We start from the raw sequence: 27,253 nt of genomic DNA, 5'->3' as shown, positions 1-27,253 counted from the left end.
TGCCTTACCTGTAAGCATGTTACCCATGGCCAAAAAGATTACACCATTAAAGGCAAGACCTATCCTATCAAAAATTCTTTAACTGTTCTACGGAATTTGTTATATATTGCTTGACTTGTCCATGTGGTCTTTTTTATGTTGGGAAGAACCATCCGCACCCTGAGAAAAAGGTTTGGAGAGCATCGTCATTTTGTGGAAGCAGAGGACGACAAGCATAGTGTCCCCCGCCATTTTCTAACACATCATGGTCGATCCTCCCTTGGGCTCAGGGTGTGGATTTTGGAATCCATACCTGCTACCTCTTCAACGGCCCAACGTTTTAAACACCTATGCCAGAGAGAGGCCTTCTGGATATACACTATGGATACTCTGGTGCCAGGGGGGCTTAATGAAGAGGTAGAAACCAATTCTTTAATTTGAAGATTGTCAAATTCCAGTCTGACATCTCCTTTAGATAGGCACCTACATTTTTTTACATATTTATTTTTTTATCCTTTTAGCAATTATCACACACCTGACTCGCATATGGATACTAGCATGTGGCCAGGTGTGTATTAGTTGGTATTAGTATTAGTGTTATCGTTATGGTTGTTGGTTACATTATCACTATTACTGTTGTCATGATTCTATTGGTATATACAACTTCTATATCTTATACTTTTTATTATTTATTTTCATTCTTCTCTTTATTTCTATTTTTATTTTTATTTTCCTCCTTTTTTTTTCTTTTTTTTTTAATCTTTATTTTTATTATTTATTATTATTTTTATTTACATATTTTGGTTCATGTATACATATATATACGTATGTACTATCACGTGTATTAGTTGTATCATTATGGTCATTAATTTTGAGTTATCTTTCTAGTTTTCGGTGTGTGAATAACTTGTATGTAGCATTTTAATATCCCCCTTACTGTTTTTATTATGCCATATAATATGTTCCCACTCATGTATAGTATGGAGGCTGCTGTATTTGTACCTTTGGTGGTGCAAGTATTCGCCTCTAGGACCCAGCGGATGCTTACTGGCATCCGCTCTATAAAATCCCCTTGTCTAAGAAGGCCCTATAGAGGCCTGAGGAAGGAGCGCATGCTCCGTAAACGCGCCGCCGCCTGCGTCATCAGGCTATCACGTCATAACCAGGAAGTGATGTTGGATGTTACCCCTGCGTTCCAGCTACCAGGAAGCGCCGACACCCATCGGCTGCAGCTGAGCATTTGAGACTGCCGGAGCCATCCTGACTAACCTCTCCCACGGACGGACATTACACACAACTACATAATGCTTTCCATACTTGCCCAATTGTGAGAACATTGGTGTATATTGCCATGTTTTATTAAAACCTCCTACTGCACTTAGAGTGACGCCTGTCTTTTCTCTACAACTTCCCACAAGTTTCCTTCTTACTTGCAGTGGAGCAGCCTTCAGTGCCAAGGACTTTTGTATACATATGGACTTGGGTATGGACTTTTTCATATGTATATGTGTATTAGACACTTATATTTTTTAAGGTAGAAACTGCTGGCTTCCTTCTATTTCACTTGCGCCAGTATACATATATGCTGTTTGTTCATTTCTACAAGCGATGCTATGTGCCAGTCTCTGTACAGAAATTCCTTTTTAAAAGCACAGTATCATCAGCCAACTGGGTGTCAGGGGTGCACCCTGTTTTATATGCATATGTATTAAAGCTGATCTCCAACCTTGCCTTCAGTCTTCAGTCTTCCACAGTTGTACTCTGAAATGCTTTGATTTCCCTGCACACTGTGAGTTTCTCAGTGTGCATTGGATCTGCAAAAAGTCAGTCTTCCTCATTTCCTGGAGGATGTTTAGCATCCTCCAACATTTTCCTCTGCAGCCTTACCATCCCTGACTTGCCCCTTTTTTATTGGATTTCAGTTTGTAAATGTGCAGCATCATCTGTGGGTATTACCAGTGGCAGTCTGCATGCATGTGAAGCCTGTCAAGGATCTCTTATTTAAACCTCCTGCCATGTGCTTAAATGAACATAAACCTGTTTTACTAATGGATTTATCAACAGTCAGAGCTTGACCATCTATTTTCTCTATACATATACATAGTTATTAAAGGAACATAGTTATTTAGGCCACATGCATGTGGACATGATTCCACACCTTATTTCACACGCTTGCTTTGCTGCTAAACTTCACCCAGTGCTATTGAACTGTGAGGATTATTGCATGTCCTAAAAAGACATCCTGTGTCTGTGGCTGAAGACAAATGGTCTTCTAATTCCAATCAAAGAATAATAGTTTCATACAACAGTGAGCTCAGTAAGTAGACTTGATATTGCTTTTATGGAAACCTCGTACAATAGGAACATACCGGCACAGTATTTTTTTTACAGCTATACTTGGTTTTCTTGATCAAATACTAAGTAAAGTGATAAAAAAAAATCTGTTTTGAATTTAAGACTGCATGGTTTGGCTCTACGTTTGGCTGTTTTCAGATCTATTCACTGACCAGCCATTTTTTATAATACATTCAAAGTCCACACAATCTTTAGGCCAGTTAGTATATACATTTGAAATATATTTTCTTAGCCAGTGGTTCTCAACCTTTGTGAGCTCAGAATGTGGTAAATTGATCCAAAACTTTTGACGACCAAAGAGTTAAAATAAACATTTTTACTCCTACTATCCATGCTGGGACTACCTGCACTTCATCAAATGTGGAGAGATTACTATACTATGATCTGAGAAAACTATGGTATTATTTATCTTAATAATTCTGAATAAATTCTGAATAAGCTCCCAGACATATTGGTGAACAAAGTGTTTGGGTAACCTAGCCCCCCTTCTGCTGCTCTCATTTTAAGATCCCTTTGAGCTTGAACTTCATGCAGAATTGTGTACAGGACAGAAAATAAAGAATCTGACAGGCTGGGAGGGGGTTGAACAGAAGTGACAGGCAGCACAAAGGTGATCCTGACATAAGAGCTGTCGCTACTGCTTGCTTGAAGTCTGTACAGGGAGTTAGCAAAGCTGTTATAGCAGCAGCGGCATTGGAAATTTATACATTAAACTGAACTTTACTCAAAACATTTTTATGACCAAGCAGGATTTTAATACAACATATCACATCTATTTCATTAAAATATTCTTCTATGCCTGCTTGCACCATACACTGAGCAGTGCATGTGCAGCTCAGTGTACAATTTCAGCATCCGCTGTAATGACTGAACTCCTGTGTATACATGGAAGTGATATCATCTTGGCTCGGTAATTAAAATGGAGGAAAATCAGAACCCAGAAGAAGAAGAAGGAAAAATGGCCATAGATATCAGCAGCCAGCAGAGCATTCCTGGACACTGCATCGTAGTTCAACTTTTATTAATGATCAAAACCTGACAGCAGTGCTTACTGCAACAAGTGGCATCCCTACCAACCTCCTCTCCTTCCCTTCTTTGGATCACAAGTGTGGCTCTGCAAAGAAGCCTTGTCAGGAGTGCTTGAAAAAGCCAGACCTGCTTACATTAGCTGAGTTCCGGTCTGTGCATTTACAGAGATTCTGTGTAGACAAGTCTGCAACCTTGTATTTTCACATTGCCCACAGAGCCCAGTACGTTGTGCTTTTTCAAGTAAAAACTCTGACTAATGGTACCTGCATCTTCTAACAGCTCTTCTTACTGTCAGAACTAAGGGCAACGCCGGCTAATCTGAAATCCCTGGAGCCTTGGGGCTCTCTTCCTCAAAACCATTTGCTGCAGCTGCTGCTCCTGTGTGGTTCTTCCTTGTCTCAGTTTGTACCGGAGGGAACTGGCCCAAAGACACAAGCTAGGTGTAGAGAGTATAAAATGACAGAGAAGAACTAGGAGTGGTGGTGTTGGGTCAGTGCTACTCAGTCCTAAGAGCCAAAGAACTCTGGCATCTTGCCAGTAAGCAGCTGGTAGGATGATTGTGATAGCAGTAGTTGCCAGACCAAAACTCGATGGGAGGAAAACTTGAATATGCATAAAAAAACAAAACCCTGGCTCTGCAATTAGCTTTTGAGCTGCGGCCTGACAGAAGGGAAGCTTTCGCCAGGCAGGAGGGGAGTTGTGACACACAGCAGGCCGTGGCCCTTTGGTTGAGATACTGTTCTAAACCATTTCTTAAGATATCTCCTCTTTTGTAAACTTGCATAAAATTGACAATGCAACAACTTAAAAAACTTAGTCCAGGTAACGACGACGATAATAAAAGTGAAGTTAATGGCATTTTACTATTGCATATTTATAATATGAAAAAATAAAACACTTTTTTCACTAAATTGCTAAAAAGGCTGTTGGGCTCTGAAGACCTGTTACCCATAATCACCAGAGAAAATTTATAGACCGCAACAGTGATTACAGATGGTAATTGGTGTCATTTACCTTGTTATAAACCAATGGATGTGACGAACTTGGGACAGACCATCTGTCACACACTGTTAATTTTCTAGATATGGGATTTGAGCACTGCACAGGGTGGTTGTTGATGAAGAAATTAACAATCTCACCAATGACATCAAAGGTTTATGAGGCTCGATACTGCACAGAGGAAGATGCTGGCCGAACATCTCTTCTATCTGATTCTGTCTTTCAAAAGAACAGCATGTACTGTATATGTTTAACATAAAGGTCTCAAGTATTCTTACTCCCTCCTAATTTTCAAAAGAATTTTTATAATGCTCTATAGGAAAGGAGAAGCTAGGTGTTTCCTTTTTCCACTCCAACCTGCTCCCCAGCATCATCTTATACGATAGGAATTAAAGTGTTGGCTACATTCTTATTAATGGTACAAGAGTAAAACCCACTTATCCACCTTATAGGAGACTTCACTGACACTGATATCCCAATGGTTCCGATTGACATAGGACTGTCATCACCCTGACCAATTAGAATACTGTAACATATGGCTATGAGCAGGCTGTAACCTTTCTAGATACTCTCTTGCCAACTATTTTCAATAGATATGCTTTCCCAGAGAGAATTTAATTCCAGGGCTGTCCTCTTGTTCATCTGCAGCCATGCATGTTTATAGAGATATTTTGATGACTGGATCATACACACATCCAACCACCATGTGATGTCTATGGGTAACCTTTTTGCTTTCGTCACACAGGCCAAATCAACATTTTCACTTACTGCCTTTTCCCCAAATTGAAAGCACTGGTGTTTAATGATTGGCTGACACCCAGCACTATCTCAGTGATGCACCTTGGAACCCCCTGCCAAGTTTTTTTACAGCGGCAATGTGTGCCACCTCTTTGCTTCTCTGTGATCTAGTGGTTATTCAGTAGAAAAAGTAATCATTTGTTTCCTAAGTTATAAGAAAAAGCACCTGAAGAATGAGCTTTTCTACAGATATCCATATAACCTGTGCAAGTAAATATTATGCGACTGAGGTTTTTATTTAAGATGGTAACACCTAACCATGAGGACCATGTAGGATTTCTATAATCTGTGGAAAACCAGTACAGCCAAATGGGCAAAATGTGATTTTCAGTTGACATAGTCAACTGTGTGAAAAGATTGTTTTTCCAAAATGTAATTTTAATTCATCTTTGCATTGTAATTTTTTATGCAGTCATGTAAATGCAAACTGCATATAGCACTGTTGTAGGAGTTGCCAAAGGGGGAGAGAATGCAAGACTTCCTTTGAATGGCCAAGGTGGAAATTGTGATGTCCTCCACCCACCTCTCCACCCTAGTCAATCAAAGGAAGCCTTGTATTGATATAAATACAAGGCTTCTACTGAATGGCTGTAAAGCACTCAGCCTGACATTTATTTATTTTACTTCTGGAAGCAGATGGAAAGTTTTCCGTACTGCTCTCGTAAATCTTGCCATCCTGTATACTGCATCATTCAGACTGGGAGAGGGAGGGAAAAAAATAGAATCCTGGTAACGTGTGCTACATGCAAATTTATTAGCAACGAGCATTCTGATGGTAGTAGAGTAAGCAGAGGGAGCATAGGGATGACTTCTTTAGTCTGCTGCTGTTCTTTTACTATCCAGTCAGTAGGCTGGGGGTGGAGTGAGGATGTGTCTTTAGTCCGTAGCTTCAAGGGGTGGCATCCATTTGTCTGTGCAGTGTGAGGGAGCTGTGTAAGTATAGAGAGTAGATGGACACAAATACAAAACATTTAACAGGTAAAAAGGCTCCCTTATGATTTCTTCTTTGTATTAGGTCTTTGTCTGCCAATCCAGCTTTAAACAAATTATTTGTTTTCCACTTTTTTATGAATGTTAATGCCTTGATATGTCTTATCACTTGATTTTTACATCTTGTAAATTTTACGGAGTCTCCATTTTTAGTGATATTACTGTGAATGAAAAACCACATAATCGTAATGTAAGGCTGCTAAAAGGAAAAATATGTCCACTGATAGCCAACTGCGATAAAGCTGCTTTAAAAACAGATTATTGAAGGAAAATATTGTTAGTGATTATGTAAAGTACATGGTACAGCTACCCCTGTAGCAGAGAGGCCCTTTATAAAGAAGATAAGCTTTTATCACTTTAAAGTGGACCTGTTACTAGCAAAAATATATAGTGACAATATTACTGAAACATGCTGGTACATTTGCAAAGTACTGTAACCCATAGCATTGAGTGATTATTTTCAATTGTTCTGACCTCACAATGCTGATGAAAGGTGAAGCCTGATTAGTGACTGAGTTAACGCACAAGCTTGGTCTTTGTGCTGCCTTGGTAAAGTGATCACTTAAATAAAATGCATGCAAGTACATGCAGCAGCTTGTATTCCTGCTACTTCAGCTGAATCCCTGACTTTTCTCTAAGATTTACCTTAAATCGCTGCTTAACACATTAACACACGCTAAACTTTTAGGATTTAACTGACTTAAAGCCAAAAGCAAAACATGTAATCTATTGCAGCATGCATGTGGTGGCTGCATTCGTTTTCTTTTTTCAAGCTTTTTTCCTAATTGTGATTTGAATGTTTTGCCAGTGACGATTTCTGTCCCAGGGTGACCATGCTTACTCACTGTACACTTTTCTGTCAAGAATACATGCAACACATTGCTGCACTTCTGCTGCCATATTCTATAGGGACACAGCCACAGGAGCACAGCACCTGGATTATGCATATCCTATATCTAGGCATTCAAAACCCCATCCATTCAGTGAGTACCCCACATAGCAATGGTGGGTCATAGGCACAAGGGAGCTGGAACAAAAGGACCAAATAGCATATTATCACTGTGTCACTATTACTATCATCACTCACAGCTGTTTGTGGCCTGTATTCATGTGAAGTGATGTCAGCCGATGGGTTTTATATTGCACACTGGGGTACACGTGTCCCAATTTGTTTACACACATTCCTGACCTTTGCTCCTTACTGGAGCTGGGGGGAAGGGATGTGGGTGGTGCAGACCGGCTATATAACAGTCTGGAAATTGATGGTGGGTCATTGACGGATTTAGCTCTGAGAAAGAGGGTTCTCCCTCGAAACGCATAAGCCAGGTCATTGTGGACTCCATCCAGCGATCTAGAGGCGATTTGTTCCCAATTCCTACATGCATGTATACCTCTTATGTTTGAATATAATGTATGCTGCCTATTTGGATTTTAATAAACTTTTTTAGTTGCAATGCACAAGGTCAGTGTGCCCTTCTACTGTTGTCTTTCAATTTTCCTGTTAGCACAGGCTGCAGAGGATTTTCTTCCCCTGCATTTTGAGGTACAAACTGCGTCTCGTGCCAAGTGTTTTCTATTGTGGACAGACTTGTTTCATGCTAGCCTTAAGGCCCGTACACACGATAAGAAAATCTGAAGGGAAAATTCGTCCGACCACCCATCTGCCGATTTTTGGATTGTTAGTATGTTGCTTTCGACAGCCGACTCCGACTTTTCGGCCGAAAAAATCCTGATGTACAAATGTACTATAAAATTTTAATTGTCCGTCAACACAACATCCGATTTTCATCTCATTAGTACAGTTTTCGACGGAAAAAAATCTTAAGAGAAATACTAGGCATGGTCAGAGATGAAAGAACACATACAAAAAAATCCAACACATGACATCACTTCTGAAGTAGAATTCTGTAGTACGGGAAAATTTGTATGAACATAACCTCTTCACTTTCCACATCAGACTAGCATGCCACAAAAAACGGACGACAGATCGTTCGATAATCTGATCGTGTGTACGGGGCTTTAGGGTCCTATCACACAGGAGTTCTGCCCGGCAGGCTTTGTTCAGCAGGGGATCGATCTGCTGATCCCTGCTAAACAGGTGGATGACAGGCCTGTCTCTGCTCACTGTACTGATGCGGACCCGCTCTCCTCTATGGGAGATCAGATGAAAACGGACCGCCTGTCCATTTTCATCCGATCCCATCTGATCTGCCAGACAGATGGAAAAAAGGGTTACCATCTGTGTAAATTTCACAGGTCGGATAGCAGCGGGTGTTAGCAGACATGTCACCGCTGACATCCGCTGCCTCCATATGGCGGCATTTCATCTGGCTCTGAGGAAGGGGGCTCGCATCCGAAACGCGTCAGCCTAGCCATAGCAGCCCCATGTGACCATCTGCATGCCCATTCGTCACAATTGGGACCTGGCTACCTTGGAGACTGTATATGCTATTCTCGATGTGTGTTGTATCACACTAGTTTTGAGTACTTTGTACACTTTTTAATATTTTAATAAATGGTTTTATGGTAATGCACTAGGTCGGTGCGCCCCTCTTTTTCTTTTTTGTCCTTTCTACGAATGGAGGGTCCAATCAGGTCCGTCCTGAAAAACTGACAGGCTGACCTGATCGGAAACCCGTATGAAAGGGGCCTTTTACCTAGCAGCAACTGACTCTCTACAGCCTAAATAGGGTCCCTATGGAAATAAAAAACTAACTTAAGTTCAGAAAGATTTTTCCAATACACACACATACTGATTGTGCTTTTATTAGGACTGGCCTAACCGAAGACTTTCGCACCTCCTAACTTTTTTGCTGACAGTTATCCTATATGAAAGTAATTTAAAAAGAAATGGACCGTTTTTTCATTTTTATCGATGCTTTATTTTTTCTATGATGACCTGGCATTCAGTAGATTTTTATGTTCAAGAGGGAATATTGTTGGCTCGTCTTCAAATAATACTGTGTGTGTGTATGTATGTATGTATGTATGTATGTGTGTGTATGTGTGTGTGTATATATGTGTATATATATATATATATATATATATACTGTACATATATATATATATATACTGTATATATATATATATATATATATATATATATATATATATATATATATATATATATACTTTATACTGTACCTCAATGCAGAGAAGGCATTAGGGTAAAACATGTTTGACTTTGGAACCACTTTAACAATAAAAGGGTGCCCCCACTTTTAAGAGCGGCTGGACATCAGTTTGAGTTTGCGCCATCAGTGAAGGTACATTTTTTGTTTACATTTGAGGCTAGTGTACTGTATCACATACTGTAGTAACTGAATTTGGTTTGGTTATGTTTAAACTATTATACAATATTCAGTTGTACTTGCATTATTCTGCAAATTCTCAGTCATCAATCATTAGCTTGCCAATCTTTTTCAGCATATGAGATTTAAGATTCCAGGGACTTGGTGTAAATTTTAAGCTTTCTTAAGTCCCCTCTTCCCCCAAGCAAGTGCTGAAAGAGGTGATGATCTATTGGTTGGTCAAAAGAGAAATCTATCACAATATCTTATATAATTACGCCATCTGTTTTCTACATATAATGCCCTTTTAACAACTTCTAGATCAGCATTTTTTATCCCAGAGGTACCCTTGAAATTTTCAGATCTAGGTGAACCCCTCCTAAAACCAGTTGGAGCTAGGTGGAAAAAAGGTCCCGTACATTTGTGATCAGTGGGAACAATGCCCCTTTTAATGTGGTGGTTAGATGCTTCTCTTACAGTTAAAAATATAATATCATTGATGTCACATTGTGGCCCAGGAACTATGCAGGCACCATCAAATGGGAGGTCAATAAGCTACAACCCAACCCCTAACAAACTCTGAAGGAAACCAGATTAGAATGTTTTTTCTAGATGGTATATTTTGCAGTTTAATTTGCATTAACTGCTTTCCAGTTAGGTCCAACTCCCACCACCTATAGTTATGCCACTGGGGCAGGGGTGAACATACAGTTTAATATAATGCTGCATAATGTATAGAAAACAGGACAACTCCTGATTTGTAGCAGGATTGACGGGCATGTTTTGGACTTTCAAAGAGATATAATAAAAAAACACACTCAGAAGTATATTTAAAGTTGAACTCCAGGATATGTAATCCTTATCTAAATTTAAGAAGCATGAGCATTGTTAAACTATGCCTCTGTGCAGGAGCTTCCTATAATAAGAACCAGTTAGTGCCACTCTCTCCTTGTGCAGGGTGACTGGTTTTATCCACCCCCTGCTGTAGATTCCTGCAGACAGCCTGTAGTGGGTGGATTTACTGAGTTCCTCCAACAGCTCTGCTCTCTTCACAAGCTGTGAACAGCAAAGTAATGATGTCAGTTATTTTTACAACATAATGTCTGAATTTGCAAATGCATTGGTACACACAGTGGCTTTATATCCTTTGTGACTATGTAGGAATATACCATTTGCAGGAAGGTAGGTGGGGGCAATGAAATGAGCATCAGAAAAAGGAAGCATACTTTTAAAAAAATGGAGCACAGCATGTTAATCTATGAAGGGTACTGTAATGCATAAGGAGGTTTTGGCAAAAGTCCGTAAAAGTGAACTAATCTTTTAGATAAAAATGAGCAATTAAGTCATGTTCATTGTTGTGGTTTACATGCACTTTAAGTAATCGTGTAAGAATTTTTATACAGTCGAGAATAAGGAGATTAAGAGCAAGCCTGCACAGTGTTTGGAAAAGTTAATTCTGTCACTTTATACGATCAGCTAATGGCTACACGTTACATTATTAATTAATTGTATGTGATTCACTTTAGGCAAATTAATAAAAAAAAAATTGACACTGAATTAGCTGACAGTCATGAATACCTGTAGATGTACATAGAATAAACTAAATGATGCAAAATAAAATAACTTCACAAACCTTACAGTGGAGCACCAGACAAAACCTGACATTCCATAAAAATGCTTGGTTCTCTACCTTGCAAAAAAACGGAAAATTTATATCAAATACTTACCGTAATTTTCCTTTCCTGATGGACTCCATGGCAGCATACGTATCGGGTTTGGCTCCGCCTCCAAACCTACCCATAGGACCTCACTCCCATAAAACTTTGCTCCTGTTCAGCACACGTGTTCTGTAACTATCCTCCACAGAAATCCGGGAGGGAACTCCTGCTGCCATGGAGTCCATCAGGAAAGGAAAATTACGGTAAGTATTTGATATAAATTTTCCGTTTTCCTGACAGACTCCATGGCAGCATACGTATCGGGAAATAACTCACCGTACACACAGGGTGGGCAGGTGCTGAACAGAAAAGTTTAATGCATTTTGTCAAACAGACAGGACTTGCAAACCAAAATTCACAGACGAAAGAGCCGCTGGCTCAACACAGTAATGGGACAGGAACGTGTTAATAGAGGACCACGACGCTGCTCTGCAGATGACTTCAGGAGCCACATGTCTGGATACTGCCCAGGAGGTAGAGATGCTCCGCGTCGAATGAGCTGTAACTACTGCTGGAGGGGTCAAGCCCTTAGCCCTATAAGCCCACTGGATGGTCTGGATGATCCAGGAGGAAATGGATCTCGTCGAGGCTCTTGAACCTTTGTTTTTTTCCATAGAAGGTAACAAAAAGATGTTCTGATTTTCTGAAAGAGGAAGTGGCATCTAAGTATTTCTTAATACATTTTCCAACATCCAGAGGATGAACCAAAGACTCTTCCTCTTCCTGTCTAAAGGTTGGTAACACTGTTTCTATGTTTTCATGGAAGACAGAAGTCCTTTTTGGTCTCGCATCCAGCATGGGAATGAGCACCACTCTGTCAGGAAAAAATGTTAAGAAAGGTTCTTGTGTCCCAAAGGACCCAATTTCCGACACTCTTTTTGCTGAGGTTACAGCTACCAGAAACACTGTTATCAGTGTAAGCTCTCTTATGGTCAAAGAATCAGACCTGTCTTGAATCTGACCCGCCAGGAAATCCAGAACTAGTGGCAGATCCCACTTGGGAAACCTGGGTTTTCTCTGAGGTCTGATTCTCACTGCCCCTTGGAAGAACTGACGAATTAGGGCATGAGTGGCCCAGGAGATCCCTGTAAAAGCGGAAATAGCCGAGACCTGGACTCTGAGCGAACTCACTGATAGAGGCAAGTCCAGTCCTGATTGGAGAAAGCTCAATACATCCTGGATCTTAATTGAAGATTGAGGATCAGGCCTTGTAGTCAGCTGTGCAGAAAATTTTTCCCAGATTCTCTGATAAACCCTGTTCGTTGAGCTTCTTCTAGCACTAAGCAATGTCGAGATTGCCGTTTCTGGACAGCCTAAAGCCTGTAACCTCCTCCTCTCAACATCCAGACCCTGAGATGTAGACGGTCTGGGCACGGATGGAGTACAGACCCCTGGGACAACAGATCCGGTCTGAAGGGTAGCGGGATTGGGTCTCGGACACTGAGTAGCGTCAGAAGGGGAAACCATGGCCTGTTCGGCCAGAAGGGAATCACCGCCACTACCTCCACTGGCTCCGACCTGAGTCTCCGAAGAAACTGTAACACAATCGGAATTGGTGGGAAGGCGTATGCCCTGTGGAATCTCCACTGATCCGAGAGTACATCTATCCCTGATGCTTGTGGATCTCTGAATCTTGAATAGTACCTCGGCAGTTTGTGATTGCAGGGGGAGGCGAAGAGGTCTACCTCTGGAGAGAGCCCCAATGTTAGGATCCAGTCGAACGTTTCCTTGTGAAGGGACCACTCGTTGTTGTCCAGATCCACTCTGGACAAGAAGTCTGCTTTGACATTCTGGACTCCTGGAACATAAACCGCTGAAAGATTCGAGAGATTTCTCTGTGCCCAGGACATAATCGGCTCCACTTCCCTCAATAGGGACCAGCTGCGTGTTCCCCCTTGTTTCCTGATGTATGCCACTGCTGAGGTGTTGTCCAGACGCAGCATGACAGGTTGGTCTTTTGTCAGGTGAGAAAATGCCCGAAGAGCTTGGAATGCTGCTTGGAGTTCTAGTATGTTGGATACTAATCCTCGAGTGGAAAACTCCCACCTGCCCTGTGCCACCTCCGACAGACAGTGGGCACCCCAGCCTATGTTGCTGGCGTCCGAGGTAACCACTACCCACGGAGCTGGCTTCAGAGAGTGGCAGTTCAGCAGGTGGTCTCTGCATAACCACCAGGGGAGACTCGCTCTCATTGAAGGGGTTAAGAAGATGCGTTGATCCAGATGCCACGTATCCCATTGCTGAAGGAATCCCTTCTGAAAGGGTCTCATCCTCCACAGGGCCCACTTCACCATGGGGACTACTGCGACCATAGTCCCGATCACCTTCAGGCATTGACGTGCCTGAAGATGAGAGGATGAGAGGGCAAAGCGAATCCTGTCTCGAAGTGTCCCTATTTTTTCCTCTGGAAGAGAGATAGTCGCCTTCTCCGTGTTGAACAGAGCGCCCAAGTAGATCAGGGACTGAGTTGGAATCAGGTGACTCTTCTCCTTGTTGAGTAACCAACCAAACTTCTGGAGAGTGGACACGACCTGCTCCAGATGAACTAATAGTTGGTCTCTGTCTTGGGACAACAGGAGGAGATCGTCCAAATAGTGGTGAAGACGGATACCTTTCAATCTCAGTAGGGCTACCACGGCCAATAAGATTTTTGAAAAGGTCCGTGGAGATGTTGAGAGCCCGAATGGGAGACAGATAAACTGAAGATGTAATCCTCCCACTTCGAACCGGAGAAACCTTTGAAAATCTTCGTCCACAGGGACATGAAAGTAGGCGTCTTTCAAGTCGATGGACACCATCCAATCTGCCGGCTGGACTGACTGCTGTATGGACAACAGGGTCTCCATTTTGAACCTTTCTTTTTTTATGAATTTGTTCAAGAAGGTCAAATCTATTACTGGTCTCCATGATCCGTTCTTCTTTTGGACCAGAAAGAGCGGAGAATATATTCCTTGGCCTCGCTCGGACTCTGGAACGGAGATGACAGCCCCTTGAGCAATGAGAGCTTCGACGTAAGAAAACAAAATCTGACGCCTTTCTTCTAGGAATGGAATGGCAGTAGGCAGGAACCTTGAGCCTGGCCTCTCCTTGAAGACCCACTTGTGGCCTGAGGACACCGTCCTGACGGCCCAGGGGTCCTGAATCGAAGCCGCCCAGACATGCCGGAAGGAGCGTAGACGCGCACCCACCCGACATGTCTGAGCGGGCCCACCTTCAAAAGGACTTAGTGGGCTCACGGTCCCCCGAGGAGACATTCTTTGTCGTCTTCCTGGAAGACTGTCTGGATCTCCAGTTCCGGTTGAACTCCCGACCAGGTCTATAAGAACGAGCTTCCCTGGCCCGGTCAGGAACAAATTTTCTGGTAGGCTGCCCTTTCTTGACGTTGAACTGGCGCCGATCCTGGGGAAGAAACCCAGACTTACCGCCTGTAGCCCGGGTTATGGCCTCGTCAAGTTTATTCCCGAAAAGGGAGGACCCCTCAAAGGGAATACGGCACCAAACTTGCTTTGATGCCGGATCCGCAACCCAAGGGCGGAGCCAAAGAGCTCTCTTAGCTGTGACCGAGGACAGCATAACTCTTGCCAATAGACGGATCAGGTCTATGGAAGCCTCCCCAAGGAACGACGCGCCCAGCCTAAGCTCCTGGATTGGAGCGCTTCTGGCCACCTCCTCCAAAACCGATCTGACCGATTCGTCTACCACATCAGCCCAAGACTCCATGGCTTTGGATAGAGCGGCTAAAGCCAGGACTGGCTTACAGGCCATACCTGCTGTAAAGTAGATTCTTTTCAAATCAGAGTCCATCCTTCGGTCCAACGGGTCTTTAAATGAGACCGTATCCTCTAAGGGAAGGGTCACGTGCTTGACCAGTCTCATGACTGCTGCGTCAACTAGAGGAGGAGACTCAAGATGTTTCACATCATCCTCTTTGAAGGGGTAAAGTTTAGCCATCTTGGATACTAAGGAATTCTTTCGTTCCACCTTTCTCCACTCCTCCAAGATGATTTCACCCAACTCTCCCAGGAAGGGAAAATTAACACGCTCCTTATTGAGCTGTTTAAAGTACTTCTTCTGCTTGGGAGGGGGAACAGCTGACTCTTCCCAATTTAAGGTCTCTCTGACCGCTTTAACCAGGGAAGGCACCAAGGTATATTCAAAACCCAAGCAGGGATCCTCATCTTCAGAGTCGCTACCTGACAAGAGCATCGACTGGTGGCTTGTGTGGGCCGACTCGAAATCTTCCTGTACCTGTAGTGCTACAGGGGAAGGGCTTGGGGAAGCCGTTGCAGTGTCTTGAGAACGACTGACACCCAACTCTGCCAAAGAGTCCTTTACCACTCTCTTGACCAAAGCCTCAATGCGTTGATCGGAAGTATCCCTTTCTCCCGCAGCCTGGGAGAAACATCTGTCACAGAAAAGCTTCCTCTCCGGGACACTAGCGCCACAGCCTCTGCAACCTGCTTTGTCAGGTCTCCGTGCGTGGCTGGCTGAAGTAGACGCTTTTCGATGATGTGAGCCCGAACGGGACTTTCCTGTAGAGTGCCGGTGGCGAGAGCTCGAGCGCCTTTCACTTCTTTGAGAAGAGTGCCTAGTCTCTGAACGAGGAGGGCTGTGAACAAGAGAAAAAACAGAAAAACAGACAGGAAGCTAGGAACACTTGAGTTCCTACCCCCACCCCCTATAACCCACAACCCCACCAAGAAGCCCCAAATACCGGTTAGGGGCGGGCTGACCACCGGAGGGCAAAGTAGCTTCCATTCTGATGCTGACCTACAAGAATGAGCCGGACAGCATGTCAGAAAAACCAGCAAAGCGGGAGGGGGGGGGGTTGCTCCCAAACTGGGGCCAGTACTCACCAGGAACCAAGGTTAGCAGGCAGAGCGGCAGCGCACAGCAAAATGACCACAAAACAAACGATTTTGGTATGTGTAACACCCAGTATCAGCAGTGTGTACAAACACAACACTGCTGACAGCTCTGGGGTTTAAATATGGCGCCTGGTGACGTCATCAGCGATCGCCACCGACGCCAGCTTACTGCGCATGCGCCGTGCTTACACTGCGCATGCGCGAGAACCAAGCCTCGATCCCGAGGCGCCGCACATGCGCAGTAGCGCGCACCGGAGGCCGGTCAGGAAGTAAACCGCTAACCGGCCCCGGACCACTAGCCACCAGGGAAGGCAGGAGAAAACCAGGTAAAACATAAAGGCATGAGCAAGCAATAATATAAACAAAATAGCTGCCATGGAGGACTTTGTACTCACGGACCGCAGATCACCAGGGATGGATGCACACACCGGACTTATCTCATTCTTAGGGTACTGGCCACCCGCAGCAGCTGGGCTTTTTGGCCAAGGCTGCATACATCTTCGCCCCTACTCCATACCCCGCAGCAGCTGGGGCTTATTGGAGAGCTCCATACCCGACTGGTAGAGCCATCCATCACCCGGAATCCATCTTCAGGTAGGATATCAGGTAATCCTTTGGAGGACAAAAAAAGAACACGTGTGCTGAACAGGAGCAAAGATTTATGGGAGTGAGGTCCTATGGGTAGGTTTGGAGGCGGAGCCAAACCCGATACGTATGCTGCCATGGAGTCTGTCAGGAAAGGGATTTTTAACACCAAAGGTGTAATACTTGTTATGCATCCAAATAAGGGTCCAATGGTTGACCTGAAACGTATTTACTGATGTCTACCCTTTGTTGTGATTGATTTGCCTGTTAAAGCACATGTTTTTGTTACAGTTTGTCTATATTTTGACATTTTTTCATATCGATAGCATTAATTTAACACCAAGCATTAATTCACAGTTTTATGGTGATAATTTTTACAATCATGGGTCATAAATTGTTTTTTTTTCTTCCCTAGAACATAATGAGTGTGCAACAAACCAGCATAATTGTGATGAAAATGCTTTGTGCTTTAACACTGTGGGCGGTCATAACTGTGTTTGTCAGCCTGGATACACAGGAAATGGCACCATATGCAAAGGTAATATTATAAAAATAACATAAAATAATATTATTGTTCTCCATTGTTTGGAAAGTACCAACATATTATAATAGAAAATGCTTTTCTTTAAAGGCGTTATGGTGTTTAAACCACTTGTAAAAATGATAGTGTATACCATGGGTGCTCAACATGTTACCCTCCTGCTGTTGGGAAACTATGTCCCATCATGCCTTGCAATGTCTCATGGACCTGTAGTTCTGCAACAGCTGGAGGGCCACAGATTGAGCACCCATGTTGTACACTGTAAGTGAACAGTAAATGGGAACAGAAGGCCTGATTTACTAAAAGGCAAATAAGCTATTCATTTTATGAATGATGTTGCACCAGAGATCAGTAAATGAGGTGGAGCTCTGTCTTCCATCATCCAATGATGTGTGGAAAAAAAAAACGCTGTTTTTTTTTTTTTTTTTTTATTTACCTTGCATGTTATTGGGTAATCCTTTCAATGTGAAACATCATCATATTCACTAAGCTCTGGGGAAAATTCCTTTGCAAAGTGCAACTTTCCTTGCAAAGTAAAGCCTTTTTGCTTGTAGTAAATTAACCCCAAAGTGTGGCTTCATGAATGTCCTAGAGAAAGCATTCACTTTCAGTAAGCATTCAGACTGGTGTTCTGAGCCCTGTGTGTGGGCCTGGGAGCTGTTATATCTTCTGAATGAACACTGCCAGTACACCCACCCTTCGAACTGTTCCCTGCCATCTGTTTAAGAATTTCCAGTATCTCTTAACCATAGGAATAGTAGCTGTAATGTCTATTACTGTTCTCTGATTAGGCTTAAAATAAAGTCATTTTTATTCAGCTACATGAAAGCTCACATGCTGTCATTTATGTTTTTTATTTTTTTTTTCAATTTTAGCTTTTTGCAAGGATGGCTGTAGAAATGGAGGCTCTTGCATTGCTCCTAATATGTGTGCTTGTCCGCAAGGTTTCACTGGACCTAGCTGTGAGACAGGTGAGTAATGTCTCCCTAATTTTGAACAAAATCAGTCCGAGATTGCAAGAACACTTGAGATTGATATTATTAAAGGATAACTCTACAAGCACTGAAAAAGTGCAGCAAAGGTACTTATCCTTGTTGCAGCTGGTATTTGGTATCTGCCCAAAAAAAAGACAAAACTATATGCTGGAAAATATTAATCAACTAAGGAATTAGAGAAATACAATAATCCTGTCCTAGGACAACAACAGGCCCCGCCTGTCAGAATACAGTAGCCACAGTGGGAGATTCATCCATCCATGCTGGAGGATTCGGGGAAACTGATTACAAAATCAAAGCTTAAGGCATCGTTGAAAGAACAGATACCATTTTTAAAAATGTTAGAAGCATAATAAAACATAAGCACAGGGTTCTCAAAAACTTTTTTTATGATCTAGAAGAATTATGTGCAACACAGACTGTTCAAGCTTGGCTGTTGACAGGAATGTGTTTTTTTTTTTTTTGTGTGTGGTCATCATTTTAATTTTTTAGTTGCAGTTCTAAAAGGCTGTGCATAAAGCAAAAAAGGTTTAGCAGAGTTTCTGATTGGTATTCCAAGGAAATGTCTGTGTATATAGCTATTCTGCCATGCCAAGGTGGAGATACCTATCTCAGCCGTCGACGTCCAGATTATTACATTTACCCTTGTTGAATATCGGACATCAGAAATGAGACAATTTCAAAATACAGTCAAATATCACAGTAAACTTTTTTTTATAGGCATATGTGATGTTTTTTTTTGTTTTTTTTTTGTAAATGTATGTTGAAAGATCTTTAAGCAGTGTATTGGATCATCATGTACCCTTGATGCACAAATAACTCAGTTGCGCTAATAAAGTTGCACTTTTGGATATTATTATACGTCAAGCCCAATTAATCCCGTTTGTGCTAAAAAAGCACAGTTCTCAGCTCTTTTGTACAAGGTAATGGAGCATGCTCAGCAATACCCAGTAATACAGACACAGGCTGTTATCATATTGGATGCTCAATAGAATGTCCTGCCTAAAGCATTGAGCTCCTTTTTATTTATGGGACAACACAGGAATAACAGCAGGCTGATGTGGTATAGCCATCAGTTCCTATCTGTTCCAAATGTACAGTCACATGACCTAAGTTACTCACATCGAATCAGCCAATGACACACCTATATACATTCAAATATACAATAGGGGGAGTACACAATCGTGAACGAACAGTACAGCATGCATGGCTTCCCGCTGTTGGCGCGTGGAAATCCAGATGTATATATCCATAATGTAGCGGAATTTGCGCCGAACATTACACAATGAAACCAGCGTGTAGAACCATGAACGCTGCTCTGATCAAACTCGTGCATGCACTTCTGCCACTACTACTAGCTTGAATCCCACTCAGCAAGGCTCAGAGAATAATGTCTAATAGAATTATACTACTATTCCCATAGATGTGTAGCTATCTGCAGGGAAAGAGCCATGCTGTTTCCACTAAGGTGATCAGGCACAGTAGAAAGACATGAGCATGTATCCCTTCATAAAGGCAGATAGATATCAAAACCATATTGACTTCACAGAGCAAACATATCCCCGCTGAGCGAACAAATCTGCATATTATACAGGTGTCCCCACTGGTGGTCATATACTTGCTGCTTGATCCTTGAACTCTGCACCGCAATACACAAAGATCTCTACCGGCAAACAGACCCACGCATGGAGTGTTCACCGACGGAAATGTCTATATAGAGTGAATGCGTCTATACATCTAAAGGGAGGTTTTCACTGCCATTAGTCTTTCTTCAATGCCAGTTTGCCCGTACATGCTCGAAGAAGCTTATTGCAAGCAAACCGACAACAGGAGCCAGAATGACAAGCTAAATAACACACATCCTGAAAATTGTCCACACTAGCCCTAATAAAATTTCCACAACAGTGGCAGCTGTAGTAATTTATAGTAGTTTATACAAAATGTGGATAGCTACCCACAATAGTTACCATTTCCTCAATCTCAATCTATCTAAAACTGAAATAAGATTTCCTCCCCCTGATTCCCCCCCCCCCTGAACTTTACCACTTAGATCAATAGTGCAATTATTGGTACCCCAACATGCACCAGGGTTCTAGGTGTTATCCTGGACTCTGACCACTTCTCTGGGCCCCACATCCAATCACTGGCTAAATCTCACTGACTTAACCTCTAAAGGCAACATTTAAAATATTTACATTTTTTTGACACCACAAAACATATTCACTCCCTGGTTATTTCCTGCCTTGGCTACTGAAATGCTCTCCTAACTGGCCTACATTTACAGTCAACCCCCCCCCCCCCCCTTCAGTCTATCATGAATGCTGCTGCTAGACTTGAACACCTTACTAACGGATCCATGGCTGCTGTCCTTCTCTGACAAATCTCTTCAGTGGCTCCCACTAGCCCAACATACAAAGCCATCCATGACACTCCCCCCAGTTGCATCACCAATCTTGTCAAAAATCACCGAAACCATCCTTTACAGTCTTCCCAAGACCTCTTGCTTTCTACCTCCCTTGTTAACTCCTCCCATACTTGCATCCAAGACTTCTTCAGAACCTCTCCCCTCCTCTGGAACTCCCTACTCTAGTGTGTCCGATTAGCTCCTACCCTGGTTGACTTTGGGCAATCCTTGAAAACCTATTTATTTAGGGAAGCCTACACCACCTACAAAATGTACTTTGGCTACCTCTATCAGATCATCCCCGGCAACTTTTATCTTTTCTACCACCTCCCCCTCTCTTTGGATTATAAGCAGGGCCCCCTATTCCTTTTGTATTGAACTGTATTGTAATAATTTGGTCTCCCTTTAGATTGTACTGTTGGCACTATACAAATCTTGATTAATAATAATCTAAATGGGTCAACAGAGAGGGCAGTGGCAGGGTTTTCTTATCACAGAAAGCTATGCAAAAATTGAACGAATTTGGGTACTCAGTGGTAAGTAGTAGCAGTAAAATGGTTCATTCAGGAAAGCATTGGTTTACCACACTTTGTTCTGAGTCTCTTGTTCTTGCTTTGTTTATTAGGTAAGGCTACAGCAGGTATCCATTACATTCATGATACCAGTGTAAAATATTGTGGTGTAGAACAACAACAAAAAGCCTGAAAGGGCAGATTGTTTGTCAACCACTGATATACAAAATATTCTTAATATATACATCAAGAAACAGATTTTTACTTTATATCTTTAGTCTAGCTATGTATATACCAGAACATTAGTTTAGTGATATACATGTATAAATGTATAAATAAAAAGCTGTTAAATAATCATAGACTTTATAAATCCAAATTAATATGTGGCCTTCTATTAAGTAGGAATTCGCTCTTGCGCTGACCAGTTGTAACTGAGCCATTCCGACTCATTTGCATCTTAGCCTTGTAAGGAATATTACATATCACCATCCAGCTATATTTCACATACAGTATTAAACTTTAATGGCAACGATGCAACTATTTACATAATATCTACATAAAGATCACTGTGAGTATGCAAATAAAACCCAATGAATATATGCAACTATTTGAGCTATATAGGAAGAAAGGAAATCAATATTTCACTAGACCCTATTTCTTTCATTTGTTACGAGGCAGGGTTAATTTATGCCTTCTGGCATGGCTATGAATTTGATTGCAAACCGTAATTTTCAATGGACATGACAGATGTCATAAACAACATCTAAATATTTATGTTGGAAGAATTGCTGTATGCAAAATAATCATATATTAAATTTTCTACCCCGTTTAACTTGCTATACAGTTGTTTTTAATATGCATAGAAGAGTATGCCATATCGGTGATTTTAGAATGTATTCAAAGAATAGCAAAATAATTCTATGTGCATGCATATACTTCATGCATACAAACATTAATACACAGTCAACCAGGCACCTTTGAAATTAGCTTTTTTTTTTTTTTTAGCATATTTTACACCAATGTTTGTATGTACCATAAAAAAAATTAAATTTCTAATTTACCTAATAAAGGCAAATTACGACATTAAAAACAGTTAAATACATACTCCTCTACAAAAGCTTTGTATCCAGCGCTAGTAACTGTATAAAACAGATGAGTCCCTGAGGATTGACTCTGTCTGATTATACCTATTAGCCCTACATTATAAACATAATTAAAGAACAATCATAAACCTAATTATTGCTAGGAATTACTTTGCTTTAAATTCTTAAATCCAAACTGAAGTCACAGAAATAGATATGTATTAAGATACCTGTAGATAATATCAACAACCTCAATTTTCAAATCTCACCTCTACATTCCTGTTACAGCAGTTGTGACTGTGGGTGTCTGAATATGACCGTAAAGTTCAGTAGGCACCAGAGAAAAACAATGCTTTCTGTAATTTACCAAAGCTGGGGTGTGGCTGTTACTCAGCTCAACTAGCACAGGGCACTGCAGTGTGAGGGAAAAGTACTAGATGAATGTAATTTTTGGCATATCCTATTAAAAAAAAAAAAAAAGTCTAAATTTATAACCTGCAAGGCTAGAAAAAGATAAAAAGGTGTGAGCCTTCATTGGTCTTAAAAAAAACAAATATGCAAGTCAAAAAATTGTACAAATCCTTATTTAATGTGTATTATATGCATTATGCACTCCTCTTATCGCCAGTAGTAATACAGAAAAATGGCAAAATAGCAAAAATAAGCATAATAGTACATTTACACATAGATCAGCACACTGAGATGCAGTAGATGTGTTAACTGCATTCAATATTTTACAGCGTGCATGGTAATTTTCAATTCAGAAAAATTAAGTTTTAAAGGCTGATTGCCTGTGTGGTAGTATTTGTAAGCTGATTTAATAAATTACTGCAACTGCCTATGCTATTAGTAGGTGTTACATAAATGAAAATGTAATAAATGCACAAGTAAAGCGAAACCTGATCAGCCTCATTTATAAAAGTGGTGGGTCTTTCAACCTAGCTTTTAAAACACAAGGTTGCTGCAGCATCAGAAACATGAATGAAGTACCTTACAATGATTCATTAGTGCAAGCTCTAGCCAGGGACCTGCTTGTGCCAAGCCCTGCCCCTTCCTGCTATGCCTCGTTTGGCACTTTCCATGCCTCGTTTGGCCCTTGCCATGCCTCCATTGTGACTGATACAGAAATCTGCAGCTCTACTTCAGACACACAGTAAATTGTTTTATTTGTAAGGCCACTGAAAAGTGATCTCTGGCTCCTATGAGTTATAACTGCCTTGTGAAGGTCAGTAAAAGAGTAAATACAAGGAATGAGAAAATGAGGCAATTAAACATATCTGATGAAAAATATACAGTGTGTGTATGGATGTGTGTATATATTTATATAGATATGCATACATATTTATGCATATGATTTATGCTTTCCTGTAAAAAATAACAGCAGGAATGTTGCTCATGTCAAACACACAACTATCATCAACTGCTTACATCTGCTTGTTTTTTTTTCCTGAAAGCTGAACCAAAGCAAATATGCTAACATACTGAATGCAGTTTTGTTCTTTTTTTATTATTTAAGCAGGACTCTAAGCATATATATAAAACCCACATAATACAGCTCTGTAATCATTAATACATCATTAAATGCATGTTTTTCCCAACTTAGTGTTAGTATCTGAGTGTGATCAGCTTTCAGTGTCTTGTGATCTGTACAGTAGAGCTGGAGTGTAGGAGAAAGCAGCAGAACGAGGAGACAATCTGTTGTACTGACAAGAAACATGGGAGCAAGGGAGATAAGCTCATCACTGATCAGCTTCTACTTTCATTGTGCAGTAACAGGCTTGGGCAGGTCCAGACGGACCTGAGCCCAAAACAAAGGGGTTGAAAAATGTTGGTCATCAAGCTGTGAACATCTAGTGGCAGAAAAAGTAGTCTAGGGAAAATCTCTGGATTGAAGGTAAATTTTGCAGTAAAAGCTGGTTATGTTATTTTAGCTCTTAATGGGCTATTTATTTTATTTTTAGCTGGATTTCTGTTTTAAGTGCAGATAGAATACGTACCTGGATTTGCTTTGATATAAGCCTCATGTAATTCCTATTAGAGCATTGTTTAGATTGGGAGAGTGAGTGGCAGCAGTATGATTGAGTTATGCTCGCCTACATGCGCATGTGCAAAAAAGGGATACACTGACCAAAGGAGTGAGCAGAGGAATGACTTCTTCAGCCCTCTGTAGTTCTTATATTGTCAGAATCCAGGGGGGGTTGGGGGGGGGGGGGGGTTGGACTCGCCTAAAAAAAGACCATTACAGTGAAAGTTGAGGATCTCTGGTTATGTAGACTATCAAAAGCTTCTGGATCACAAGGATTACATCACATCATTACAAATCCTTTTACAGGTAAAACGATTCTCAGTTATACATTTTCAGCCATGCCTATGCCATTTCCCATTGAAGTATAATTATTGTAAGAAAGATTACATTTTCTGCTTTAGGATCCAAAGACATAAGATTTCCTTGGTCTATAAATTATCACCTCCATTATACTGTAGGAATTGGGTATGGTATCCTTAATCAAGAAGTCTGTTGTCTGATACGGAATAATAACCAAAGAAAAAAGTTTTAACTTGGTCATCAAGCATCAGTCTTTTTCTGTACAAATCATTTCTGATTGTAGCTTCTGTTATTTTCAGTCAAATTTTATTCTAAGTAGTAGCATAATATTATCATCCTGTGACCCCGTTTTAATATTCCATGAACGTGCAGTACAGAAAGCTTTCTATGCTTTGTGAAATTGTTTTTCAACAAGCATATTTCATATCGTACAGTGGCAGAGCATAAATAGAAATGCCAATCAAATCTTGTGCGTCTTGCAAAACGATTATTAAAGTGTTCACTAGAACAACTGTATAGATTAGGATATGTATGCGAGCCGGCAAAAGTTAGATATTTATATTAAAATGTACCCGTCATCCATACCTTTCTGCTTGACGCAGCAGTGGAATTCCATCCCCTCACCCAGCTTGCGGAAACATGCTTTTGAAATTGCACTAACCCTTGATATGAAGAACAGACTCTCAATACATCAAGCTGGAGCAGTTAAAGTAAACTATCAGTCAAGTAAGTAAAGTTATCATTCTGAACAATTCAGAGTGTATGATGGAAAAGGGGTAAGGAGGGTTACTTCTGTCAAAGCTATCTCTACATCCAGTGATATAGACAGCTGGATTTATTTTGAAATCCAGACTTTCCTTGTAAATGTTAAGGTGATCCTGATCCCCCACATGCTAAGAGTCTTATTTTTCAGCGGTGCCATCATCACATTAAAGGACCAATAGGGAGACCAGGGACAAGCAAGGGTATGACCAATACTTACTGAAAATGATTAGCCCCACTCGAGACAAAACCGTTTTTTTTGTACAAGGATTTATGAGGAACTTGTAATCTATATAAAATGTAAGTCAGCAGCTACAAATATGGTAGCTGCTGACTTTTAAAACAGCACACGCTTACCAGCCCAGGGATCCAAAGCTGTCATCACTGGGGCTGGTTCTTCTCCAGTCTGTGTCCCTGGAGCTGCCGTTTTGATTACGTGAAGCCCATTGTGACTACCTACTGGTTCACAGGGGGTAGCGAATACCCGTCACAAATAAGTACCAAAGATGTTTTCAAAACAGGCAGCAAAGGATTGGCATGAGGAGAAATGGCATAACTTCCTTTTTTAGGTGAAGCTCTGCTTTAAATTTTTATTGCGGTCTGTGTACCACTAGGGAGATTTACCCTCCCTCGCTGTCCCAGTCACATGGTATCACAAGGAGGATAGAAAGGATAGAGGTTAGGGGATATGTCTCTGTTTGGGAGGGGACAAAAACTCCAACAAGAGCACATTCATATAGTAGAGTGAGGAGGACCCAGAATATCTGTCAGGGTTGTATTGCTCTCTCGGTCTTCCTGTTCCAATTTCACTGTCTTGTTTCTTGGCATTGTATGCATCACCGAGTGAAGAGCAATCGCACCAATTAGAACGCTGACATGGGTTTTGATACTTCAGTTTGTTTAAAAATAAATTTTAAAAAGTTTTTGCTTTTATTTTTACTTCCTATAACTCTAGATCCACAGGGAATACTGACATTGTGTCATATGCTTAGTCAACATTATTGCAACTCATTTTAAGAATGCTTTAAGTGCTCTTGCAGTTTCATGAACTGGCGCCATAATCTGTGATAGGTGGCGCACTTAAGAGGAAAAAACTACCCCTTGTGGGCATCACCTGTAATAATACTCTCACTGCTTTTACAACCAAACGCATTTACCGACGTGCAAAGAATAACCAGTCATATTATTTGACTAGTTTATATAAGTAAACTAGTTGCTACAAGTCATTGTGCTTCGTGCATTACTTTTTCATAAATTCTATGGTATGTTAGAGAAAACTGGTTCCTACAGAAGGAGTTCCCAGTAGTTTTGTCCTGTTTTTGTTGTCCTGGTGCAGACAGGTGAGAGCGATCATTCTAGGACTAGAAGTGTGTTATTGGCAGAATTGCCTGGTAAAAATAAAAGCTGGGGGGTAAAAAAAAAGAAAACAAATACTGCAACCACATCTAAGAATTGGTAAGCTGAAATATATTACATTTTGATTTGATTTGGTTTTGATACGCTTTAAATTTGTTTTATATCTACTTTAAAGCAGAAAGCTGGTTAAACACTTAAATACACAATTATAAATAAGTTTTTTATTTTTTATTTTTTGCTTTATCTGCCTAATCATCTGCAATTCTGTTAAGCTAGACTTTTAGTCTAGGCCAGCCATGTCCAACCTGCGGCCCGGAACCACAGGCAATGCGGCCCACTGCCCCCTGACAATTTTTTTATTTTGCTGGGGACAAAGGAAGGCAGGTCGGGGGCATGGCCACAGTGGCTTCCAACTAACTGTAGGCAGAGGCTGCCTCGGAAGGGATCATCCTCTAGTTGTGTTAAATTAGTGCTTGGGGGGGGGGGGGCGCGGCAGTGTGGGAAGGGCTTTTATCACTTATATACCTTAACTATAGTATATATTTTATATGCGGCCCGAGAAAATTTCTCTACACTCAATGTGGCCCAGAGAAGCCAAAAGGTTGGACACCCATGGTCTAGGCAGTACTGCCATGCAGAACAGCCAGGACTGTGACCTGTAGTT

The 27,253-nt window shown here is 41.3% G+C and overlaps 1 protein-coding gene across 1 annotated transcript in view; it reads left to right on the top strand.

Moving 5' to 3' along the window:
* Positions 1-27,253, top strand: part of NELL2 (neural EGFL like 2) — a 450,032-nt gene that overhangs the window by 329,901 nt on the left and 92,878 nt on the right. Inside the window, exons 14-15 of the mRNA XM_082256070.1 lie at positions 17,027-17,149; positions 18,028-18,123. Of these exons, the coding sequence (XP_082112196.1) occupies positions 17,027-17,149; positions 18,028-18,123 (219 nt within the window). The remainder of the gene's footprint in view (positions 1-17,026; positions 17,150-18,027; positions 18,124-27,253) is intronic.

The sequence above is a fragment of the Pelophylax lessonae genome (assembly GCF_965119305.1).
Source record: "Pelophylax lessonae genome assembly, chromosome: 4".
In the NCBI taxonomy this organism is placed as follows: domain Eukaryota; kingdom Metazoa; phylum Chordata; class Amphibia; order Anura; family Ranidae; genus Pelophylax; species Pelophylax lessonae.
Note: the sequence above shows the minus strand (reverse complement) of the source record. Positions and strands in the feature narration are given on the sequence as shown.